This window comes from Oncorhynchus mykiss, chromosome 15, assembly GCF_013265735.2.
Source record: "Oncorhynchus mykiss isolate Arlee chromosome 15, USDA_OmykA_1.1, whole genome shotgun sequence".
Lineage (NCBI taxonomy): Eukaryota > Metazoa > Chordata > Actinopteri > Salmoniformes > Salmonidae > Oncorhynchus > Oncorhynchus mykiss.
In genome coordinates this window covers 74,038,290-74,050,789 of record NC_048579.1, presented here as the reverse complement: position 1 = coordinate 74,050,789, position 12,500 = coordinate 74,038,290, and the positions used below count along the sequence as shown (strand labels likewise).

General features: G+C 40.2%; 1 protein-coding gene across 1 annotated transcript in view; it reads right to left on the bottom strand.

Moving 5' to 3' along the window:
- The window catches only part of LOC118938852 (high mobility group protein HMGI-C-like), a 104,859-nt gene that overhangs the window by 81,159 nt on the left and 11,200 nt on the right, over positions 1–12,500 (bottom strand). The window contains exon 3 of the mRNA XM_036945350.1: positions 6,252–6,302. Within this exon, the coding sequence (XP_036801245.1) occupies positions 6,252–6,302 (51 nt within the window). The remainder of the gene's footprint in view (positions 1–6,251; positions 6,303–12,500) is intronic.

Below are 12,500 nucleotides of genomic sequence, written 5' to 3'. Positions count from 1 at the left end.
TAACATACCCTTTAATCTAAATATATCCCCCCTGATACCTCTAACATACCCTTTAATCTATATCTATCCCCCCTGATACCTCTAACATACCCTTTAATCTAAATATATCCACCCTGATACCTCTAACATACCCTTTAATCTAAATATATCCAGTGATACCTCTAACATACCCTTTAATCTAAATATATCCACCCTGATACCTCTAACATACCCTTTAATCTATATATATCCACCCTGATACCTCTAACATACCCTTTAATCTATATATATCCACCCTGATACCTCTAACATACCCTTTAATCTAAATATATCCCCCCTGATACCTCTAACATACCCTTTAATCTATATATATCCACCCTGATACCTCTAACATACCCTTTAATCTATATATATCCAGTGATACCTCTAACATACCCTTTAATCTATATATATCCCCCCTGATACCTCTAACATACCCTTTAATCTAAATATATCCACCCTGATACCTCTAACATACCCTTTAATCTAAATATATCCACCCTGATACCTCTAACATACCCTTTAATCTATATATATCCACCCTGATACCTCTAACATACCCTTTAATCTATATATATCCCCCCTGATACCTCTAACATACCCTTTAATCTATATATATCCCCCCTGATACCTCTAACATACCCTTTAATCTATATATATCCACCCTGATACCTCTAACATACCCTTTAATCTATATATATCCCCCCTGATACCTCTAACATACCCTTTAATCTATATATATCCAGTGATACCTCTAACATACCCTTTAATCTATATATATCCAGTGATACCTCTAACATACCCTTTAATCTATATATATCCCCCCTGATACCTCTAACATACCCTTTAATCTAAATATATCCACCCTGATACCTCTAACATACCCTTTAATCTATATATATCCCCCCTGATACCTCTAACATACCCTTTAATCTATATATATCCACCCTGATACCTCTAACATACCCTTTAATCTAAATATATCCCCCCTGATACCTCTAACATACCCTTTAATCTATATATATCCACCCTGATACCTCTAACATACCCTTTAATCTATATATATCCAGTGATACCTCTAACATACCCTTTAATCTAAATATATCCAGTGATACCTCTAACATACCCTTTAATCTATATATATCCACCCTGATACCTCTAACATACCCTTTAATCTATATATATCCCCCCTGATACCTCTAACATACCCTTTAATCTAAATATATCCACCCTGATACCTCTAACATACCCTTTAATCTAAATATATCCCCCCTGATACCTCTAACATACCCTTTAATCTATATATATCCACCCTGATACCTCTAACATACCCTTTAATCTAAATATATCCACCCTGATACCTCTAACATACCCTTTAATCTATATATATCCACCCTGATACCTCTAACATACCCTTTAATCTATATATATCCACCCTGATACCTCTAACATACCCTTTAATCTATATATATCCCCCCTGATACCTCTAACATACCCTTTAATCTAAATATATCCACCCTGATACCTCTAACATACCCTTTAATCTATATATATCCACCCTGATACCTCTAACATACCCTTTAATCTAAATATATCCACCCTGATACCTCTAACATACCCTTTAATCTAAATATATCCACCCTGATACCTCTAACATACCCTTTAATCTATATATATCCACCCTGATACCTCTAACATACCCTTTAATCTATATATATCCACCCTGATACCTCTAACATACCCTTTAATCTATATATATCCACCCTGATACCTCTAACATACCCTTTAATCTATATATATCCACCCTGATACCTCTAACATACCCTTTAATCTAAATATATCCCCCCTGATACCTCTAACATACCCTTTAATCTATATATATCCACCCTGATACCTCTAACATACCCTTTAATCTATATATATCCACCCTGATACCTCTAACATACCCTTTAATCTATATATATCCCCCCTGATACCTCTAACATACCCTTTAATCTATATATATCCAGTGATACCTCTAACATACCCTTTAATCTATATATATCCAGTGATACCTCTAACATACCCTTTAATCTATATATATCCACCCTGATACCTCTAACATACCCTTTAATCTAAATATATCCCCCCTGATACCTCTAACATACCCTTTAATCTATATATATCCCCCCTGATACCTCTAACATACCCTTTAATCTATATATATCCACCCTGATACCTCTAACATACCCTTTAATCTAAATATATCCACCCTGATACCTCTAACATACCCTTTAATCTATATATATCCAGTGATACCTCTAACATACCCTTTAATCTATATATATCCACCCTGATACCTCTAACATACCCTTTAATCTATATATATCCCCCCTGATACCTCTAACATACCCTTTAATCTATATATATCCACCCTGATACCTCTAACATACCCTTTAATCTAAATATATCCACCCTGATACCTCTAACATACCCTTTAATCTAAATATATCCAGTGATACCTCTAACATACCCTTTAATCTAAATATATCCACCCTGATACCTCTAACATACCCTTTAATCTATATATATCCCCCCTGATACCTCTAACATACCCTTTAATCTATATATATCCACCCTGATACCTCTAACATACCCTTTAATCTAAATATATCCACCCTGATACCTCTAACATACCCTTTAATCTAAATATATCCAGTGATACCTCTAACATACCCTTTAATCTAAATATATCCCCCCTGATACCTCTAACATACCCTTTAATCTATATATATCCAGTGATACCTCTAACATACCCTTTAATCTAAATATATCCCCCCTGATACCTCTAACATACCCTTTAATCTATATATATCCCCCCTGATACCTCTAACATACCCTTTAATCTATATATATCCACCCTGATACCTCTAACATACCCTTTAATCTAAATATATCCAGTGATACCTCTAACATACCCTTTAATCTATATATATCCACCCTGATACCTCTAACATACCCTTTAATCTATATATATCCACCCTGATACCTCTAACATACCCTTTAATCTATATATATCCACCCTGATACCTCTAACATACCCTTTAATCTATATATATCCACCCTGATACCTCTAACATACCCTTTAATCTATATATATCCACCCTGATACCTCTAACATACCCTTTAATCTATATATATCCACCCTGATACCTCTAACATACCCTTTAATCTATATATATCCACCCTGATACCTCTAACATACCCTTTAATCTATATATATCCAGTGATACCTCTAACATACCCTTTAATCTATATATATCCAGTGATACCTCTAACATACCCTTTAATCTATATATATCCCCCCTGATACCTCTAACATACCCTTTAATCTAAATATATCCACCCTGATACCTCTAACATACCCTTTAATCTATATATATCCCCCCTGATACCTCTAACATACCCTTTAATCTATATATATCCACCCTGATACCTCTAACATACCCTTTAATCTAAATATATCCCCCCTGATACCTCTAACATACCCTTTAATCTAAATATATCCACCCTGATACCTCTAACATACCCTTTAATCTATATATATCCAGTGATACCTCTAACATACCCTTTAATCTATATATATCCCCCCTGATACCTCTAACATACCCTTTAATCTATATATATCCCCCCTGATACCTCTAACATACCCTTTAATCTATATATATCCACCCTGATACCTCTAACATACCCTTTAATCTATATATATCCACCCTGATACCTCTAACATACCCTTTAATCTATATATATCCACCCTGATACCTCTAACATACCCTTTAATCTATATATATCCAGTGATACCTCTAACATACCCTTTAATCTAAATATATCCAGTGATACCTCTAACATACCCTTTAATCTATATATATCCACCCTGATACCTCTAACATACCCTTTAATCTATATATATCCCCCCTGATACCTCTAACATACCCTTTAATCTAAATATATCCACCCTGATACCTCTAACATACCCTTTAATCTAAATATATCCCCCCTGATACCTCTAACATACCCTTTAATCTATATATATCCACCCTGATACCTCTAACATACCCTTTAATCTAAATATATCCACCCTGATACCTCTAACATACCCTTTAATCTATATATATCCACCCTGATACCTCTAACATACCCTTTAATCTATATATATCCACCCTGATACCTCTAACATACCCTTTAATCTATATATATCCCCCCTGATACCTCTAACATACCCTTTAATCTAAATATATCCACCCTGATACCTCTAACATACCCTTTAATCTATATATATCCACCCTGATACCTCTAACATACCCTTTAATCTAAATATATCCACCCTGATACCTCTAACATACCCTTTAATCTAAATATATCCACCCTGATACCTCTAACATACCCTTTAATCTATATATATCCACCCTGATACCTCTAACATACCCTTTAATCTATATATATCCACCCTGATACCTCTAACATACCCTTTAATCTATATATATCCACCCTGATACCTCTAACATACCCTTTAATCTATATATATCCACCCTGATACCTCTAACATACCCTTTAATCTAAATATATCCCCCCTGATACCTCTAACATACCCTTTAATCTATATATATCCACCCTGATACCTCTAACATACCCTTTAATCTATATATATCCACCCTGATACCTCTAACATACCCTTTAATCTATATATATCCCCCCTGATACCTCTAACATACCCTTTAATCTATATATATCCAGTGATACCTCTAACATACCCTTTAATCTATATATATCCAGTGATACCTCTAACATACCCTTTAATCTATATATATCCACCCTGATACCTCTAACATACCCTTTAATCTAAATATATCCCCCCTGATACCTCTAACATACCCTTTAATCTATATATATCCCCCCTGATACCTCTAACATACCCTTTAATCTATATATATCCACCCTGATACCTCTAACATACCCTTTAATCTAAATATATCCACCCTGATACCTCTAACATACCCTTTAATCTATATATATCCAGTGATACCTCTAACATACCCTTTAATCTATATATATCCACCCTGATACCTCTAACATACCCTTTAATCTATATATATCCCCCCTGATACCTCTAACATACCCTTTAATCTATATATATCCACCCTGATACCTCTAACATACCCTTTAATCTAAATATATCCACCCTGATACCTCTAACATACCCTTTAATCTAAATATATCCAGTGATACCTCTAACATACCCTTTAATCTAAATATATCCACCCTGATACCTCTAACATACCCTTTAATCTATATATATCCCCCCTGATACCTCTAACATACCCTTTAATCTATATATATCCACCCTGATACCTCTAACATACCCTTTAATCTAAATATATCCACCCTGATACCTCTAACATACCCTTTAATCTAAATATATCCAGTGATACCTCTAACATACCCTTTAATCTAAATATATCCCCCCTGATACCTCTAACATACCCTTTAATCTATATATATCCAGTGATACCTCTAACATACCCTTTAATCTAAATATATCCCCCCTGATACCTCTAACATACCCTTTAATCTATATATATCCACCCTGATACCTCTAACATACCCTTTAATCTATATATATCCCCCCTGATACCTCTAACATACCCTTTAATCTATATATATCCACCCTGATACCTCTAACATACCCTTTAATCTATATATATCCACCCTGATACCTCTAACATACCCTTTAATCTATATATATCCACCCTGATACCTCTAACATACCCTTTAATCTATATATATCCACCCTGATACCTCTAACATACCCTTTAATCTATATATATCCACCCTGATACCTCTAACATACCCTTTAATCTAAATATATCCACCCTGATACCTCTAACATACCCTTTAATCTATATATATCCACCCTGATACCTCTAACATACCCTTTAATCTAAATATATCCACCCTGATACCTCTAACATACCCTTTAATCTAAATATATCCAGTATCCAGTACCTCTATCGCTGAGCTCAAATGACTCAGAAACACCTTAACAGCTGACACGTTATATCATGTTAAATATGTATCAGGTTTAAAACGCCTTGTGGAAGAGTTTGTTTGTGTCGTGTTGAGATTTCCATATACGAGCACACACACACACACACACACATTCAGTGTTTGGTGGAATGGGGTCAAAGGTGACTCACCCATTTCCTGGGTCTGCCTCTCGGTCTCTTCTCTCCAGAGGCCAGGGCTTTCTGCAAAGCAAACACAAGACTCGTCATTAGACACAACATATAGAAACTAAATCTAGAAATAAATCTAGAAAATATCAAGAAATAAATCTAGAAATAAATCTAGAAAAATATAAAGAAATACATCTAGAAGTAAATCTAGAAATAAATCAAGAAAAATATTTAGAAAATTATTTAGAAATAAATCTAGAAATAAATCTAGAAATAAATCTAGAAATAAATCAAGAAAAATATTTAGAAAAATATTTAGAAATAAATCTAGAAATAAATCAAGAAAAATATTTAGAAAAATATTTAGAAATAAATCTAGAAATAAATCCAGAAATAAATCAAGAAATAAATCTAGAAAAATATTTAGAAAAATATAAAGAAATAAATCTAGAAATAAATCTAGAAAAATATTAAGAAATAAATCTAGAACAAAATCTAGAAATAAATCTCATATATGATAGTTGTTATTTATTTATCCCCCCTGCAGGATAACAGAAAAAACAAGGGAGGAAGGGATGGAAAGGGGGGGTGGAGGAGGAGAGGAACGGGTTCTACATAGAACCTAAAAGGGTTCTTCAAAGGGTTCTCCTATGGGGAGAGCCAAATAACCGTTCTGGAACCCTTCTTTCTAAGAGTGTATAACTGATTGTAAGTGGCTCGGTCTTTGAGCTGTTCCGAACACTACCAGCTTCACTGTAATCAGTCCACTATGGGCCCTGGTCAGAAGTACACTCTTTAGAAAAAAGGGTTCCAACAGGTTCTTCGACTGTCTCCCACAGGAGAACCCTTTTTGGTTCCAGGTAGAACTCTTTTGGGTTCCATGTAGTTGGGTTATCGCTGCACCTGCGATATAATCTGGCAGATATGTGTACGTGACCAATAACATTTAGACGGTAACTGTCTCAGACGGTAGAGCAAAACGGCTTCTTCTTCTCGTGTCTCTGTGACTGCCTCGTCCTCCTCCTCTTCCTCTCCCTCCTCCTCTACCTCCTCCTTTTCTACCTCCTCTCCACCTCCTCTACCTCCTCCTTTTCTACCTCCTCCTCCTCTTCCACCTCCTCCTCCTCCTCTCCCTCCTCTTCCACCTCCTCCTCCTCATCCACCTCTTCCACCTCCTCTCCCTCCTCTTCTACCTCCTCCTTCACCTCCTTCTCTTCTACCTCCTCCTCCTCCTCTTCCAACTCCTCCTCCTCTCCCTCCTCTTCCACCTCATCGTCTCCCTTCTCTTCCACCTCCTCCTCTCCCTCCTCTTCCACCTCATTGTCTCCCTCCTCTTCCACCTCCTCCTTCACCTCCTCCTCTTCCACCTCATCCTCCTCTTCCACCTCCTCCTCCTCTTCCTCCTCTTCCAACTCCTCCACCTCCACCAGGAAGCCAAGAGCCAGGTTCCAGGGGAATTCTAGTCTAGGTATCCCTTACCCAACCAAACAGGAATGCACGGTAAATATAGCGTGGCTTTGCGATGGTAACTGAGTCAATCTGAGTGTAGTGATGACTGGGTGGGAAACTATGCTATGTTGTACTTATCAGGAAAGGCATTGATGAATGGCCAATGCAATTTCCCTTGAAGGCCTCCATTATCAGCCAAATAGTGATCATTTTGTGCAAAAAAAACTCCAATTCAGACAGGTTCACCGGGCTAAAGATGGGCCATCAACTCTTACCGCCCTATGGCCAGTCCTCCCCTGTCTCAGAGAGATCCCCTCTGCAGGTGGCTCGTCTCACAGCCTCATCTCTCTGCTGAGATTATCTCTTATCTGCCAAACACACACACACTCCTACCGCTCTCGAGGTTACTAGCCTATCAGTCACCTAACGTCAAAGCACAACTACATCCCAACAAGCCTAAAAGGTAGTGAGATGATAATTCACAGAATAACACATGACATTTTTTCCTCAGGGACATTTTCAACGTGTGTCTGAAGACGAGCTCGAATTTTCTACATTCCACCCTTATTCCCATGGTGTGCTGCAGACAGACAAGATGCCCCCAGACAGGGGCCGTGTCTCAGATTCCACCCTATTCCCTAATTAGTGCGCTACTTCTGACCAGAGGCATTTGGGACACATAATATGTTTACAGCAGGGACTAAGTCAGACTGGAACTTGGCTGGAACAAATTCTTATTTTCAATGACGGCCTTCAGGGAGTTCAGGGATTCGAACTTGCAACCTTTCGGTTATTAATCCAACTAACCACTAGGCTACCTGCCACCCCTAACAACAGGAGGAGGAGGACAGGAGGAGGAGGACAGGAGGAGGACAGGAGGTGGAGGACAGGAGGAGGACAGGAGGAGGAGGACAGGAGGAGGACAGGAGGAGGAGAACATGAGGAGGACAGTAGGAGGAGGACAGGAGGAGGAAGACAGGAGGAGGACAGGAGGTGGAGGACAGGAGGAGGAGGACATGAGGAGGACAGGAGGAGGAGGACAGGAGGAGGAGGACAGGAGGAGGAGGACAGGAGGAGGACAGGAGGAGGAGGACAGGAGGTGGAGGACAGGAGGAGGATGACATGAGGAGGACAGTAGGAGGAGGACAGGAGGAGGAAGACAGGAGGGGGAGGACAGGAGGTGGAGGACAGGAGGAGGATGACATGAGGAGGACAGTAGGAGGAGGACAGGAGGAGGAAGACAGGAGGAGCAGGACAGGAGGAGGAGGACAGGAAGTGGAGTAGGAGTAGGGCAGGAGGAGGAGGACATGAGGAGGACAGTAGGAGGAGGACAGGAGGAGGAAGACAGGAGGAGCAGGACAGGAGGAGGAGGACAGGAAGTGGAGTAGGAGTAGGGCAGGAGGAGGAGAGGTCGGAGGAGGTCAGGAGGTGGATTAGGAGTAGGGCAGGAGGAGGAGAGGTCGGAGGAGGTCAGGAGGTGGAGTAGGAGTAGGACAGGAGGAGGAGAGGTCGGAGGAGGTCAGGAGGTGGAGTAGGACAGGAGAACAGGAGGAGAGGAGGAGGAGAAAGAGGTTTAAATGAGCAGACTGGTACACTGTATATGGATCAGGATCCAACAATGACTGCCGCTGCTCAGTGGAGAATATCTATATCTATATCTATATATATATCTATATCTATATCTATATCTATATCCACTGCTCAGTGGAGAATATCTATATCTATATCTATATCTATATCTATATCTATATCTATATCCACTGCTCAGTGGAGAATATATATATATCTATATCTATATCTGTTTCTATACCTATATCTATATATATATCTATATCTATACCTATATCTATATCTATATACACTGCTCAGTGGAGAATATATATATCTATATCTATATACACTGCTCAGAAAAATAAAGGGAACACTAAAATAACACATCCTAGATCTGAATGAATGAAATATTCTTATTAAATACTTTTTTCTTTACATAGTTGAATGTGCTGACAACAAAATCACACAAAAATTATCAATGGAAATCCAATTTATCAACCCATGGAGGTCTGGATTTGGAGTCACACTCAAAATTAAAGTGGAAAACCACACTACAGGCTGATCCAACTTTGATGTAATGTCCTTAAAACAAGTCTAAATGAGGCTCAGTAGTGTGTGTGGCCTCCTCGTGCCTGTATGACCTCCCTACAACGCCTGGGCATGCTCCTGATGAGGTGGCGGATGGTCTCCTCAGGGATCTCCTCCCAGACCTGGACTAAAGCCTCCGCCAACTCCTGGACAGTCTGTGGTGCAACGTGGCGTTGGTGGATGGAGTAAGACATGATGTCCCAGATGTGCTCAATTGGATTCAGGTCTGGGGAACGGGTGGGCCAGTCCATAGCATCAATGCCTTCCTCTTGCAGGAACTGCTGACACACTCCAGCCACATGAGGTCTAGCATTGTCTGGCATTAGGAGGAACCCAGGGCCAACCGCACCAGCATATGGTCTCCCAAGGGGTCTGAGGATCTCATCTCGGTACCTAATGGCAGTCAGGCTACCTCTGGCAAGCACATGGAGGGCTGTGCGTCCCCCCAAAGAAATGCCACCCCACACCATGACTGACCCAGCGCCAAACCGGTCATGCTGGAGGATGTTGCAGGCAGCAGAACGTTCTCCACGGCGTCTCCAGACTCTGTCACGTCTGTCACGTGCTCAGTGTGAACCTGCTTTCATCTGTGAAGAGCACAGGGCGCCAGTGGCGAATTTGCCAATCTTGGTGTTCTCTGGCAAATGCCAAACGTCCTGCACGGTGTTGGGCTGTAAGTACAACCCCTACCTGTGGACGTCGGGCCCTCATACCACCCTCATGGAGTCTGTTTCTGATCGTTTGAGCAGACACATGCACATTTTTGGCCTGCTGGAGGTCATTTTACAGGGCTCTGGCAGTGCTCCTCCTTGCACAAAGGCGGAGGTAGCGGTCCTGCTGCTGGGTTGTTGCACTCCTACGGCCTCCTCCACGTCTCCTGATGTACTGGCCTGTCTCCTGGTAGCGCCTCCATGCTCTGGACACTACGCTGACAGACACAGCAAACCTTCTTGCCACAGCTCGCATTGATGTTCCATCCTGGATGAGCTGCACTACCTGAGCCACTTGTGTGGGTTGTAGACTCCGTCTCATGCTACCACTAGAGTGAAAGCACTGCCAGTATTCGAAAGTGACCAAAACATCAGCCAGGAAGCATAGGACCTGAGAAGTGGTCTGTGGTTACCACCTGCAGAACCACTCCTTTATTGGGGGTGTCTTGCTAATTGCCTATAATTTCCACCTGTTGTCTATTCCATTTGCACAACAGCATGTGAAATGTATTGTCAATCAGTGTTGCTTCCTACGTGGACAGTTTGATTTCACAGAAGTGTGATTGACTTGGAGTTACATTGTGTTGTTTAAGTGTTCCCTTTATTTTTTTGAGCAGGGTATATACAGTGCCTTGCGAAAGTATTCGGCCCCTTTGAACTTTGCGACCTTTTGCCACATTTCAGGCTTCAAACATAAAGATATAAAACTGTATTTTTTTGTGAAGAATCAACAACAAGTGGGACACAATCATGAAGTGGAACGACATTTATTGGATATTTCAAACTTTTTTAACAAATCAAAAACTGAAAAATTGGGCGTGCAAAATTATTCAGCCCCTTTACTTTCAGTGCAGCAAACTCTCTCCAGAAGTTCAGTGAGGATCTCTGAATGATCCAATGTTGACCTAAATGACTAATGATGATAAATACAATCCACCTGTGTGTAATCAAGTCTCCGTATAAATGCACCTGCACTGTGATAGTCTCAGAGGTCCGTCAAAAGAGAGCATCATGAAGAACAAGGAACACACCAGGCAGGGCCGAGATACTGTTGTGAAGAAGTTTAAAGCCGGATTTGGATACAAAAAGATTTCCCAAGCTTTAAACATCCCAAGGAGCACTGTGCAAGCGATAATATTGAAATGGAAGGAGTATCAGACCACTGCAAATCTACCAAGACCTGTCCGTCCCTCTAAACTTTCAGCTCATACAAGGAGAAGACTGATCAGAGATGCAGCCAAGAGGCCCATGATCACTCTGGATGAACTGCAGAGATCTACAGCTGAGGTGGGAGACTGTCCATAGGACAACAATCAGTCGTATATTGCACAAATCTGGCCTTTATGGAAGAGTGGCAAGAAGAAAGCCATTTCTTAAAGATATCCATAAAAAGTGTTGTTTAAAGTTTGCCACAAGCCACCTGGGAGACACACCAAACATGTGGAAGAAGGTGCTCTGGTCAGATGAAACCAAAATTTAACTTTTTGGCAACAATGCAAAACGTTATGTTTGGCGTAAAAGCAACACAGCTGAACACACCATCCCCACTGTCAAACATGGTGGTGGCAGCATCATGGTTTGGGCCTGCTTTTCTTCAGCAGGGACAGGGAAGATGCTTAAAATTGATGGGAAGATGGATGGCGCCAAATACAGGACCATTCTGGAAGAAAACCTGATGGAGTCTGCAAAAGACCTGAGACTGGGACGGAGATTTGTCTTCCAACAAGACAGTGATCCAAAACATAAAGCAAAATCTACAATGGAATGGTTCAAAAATAAACATATCCAGGTGTTAGAATGGCCAAGTCAAAGTCCAGACCTGAATCCAATCGAGAATCTGTGGAAAGACCTGAAAACTGCTGTTCACAAATGCTCTCCATCCAACCTCACTGAGCTCGAGCTGTTTTGCAAGGAGGAATGGGAAAAAATGTCAGTCTCTCGATGTGCAAAACTGATAGAGACATACCCCAAG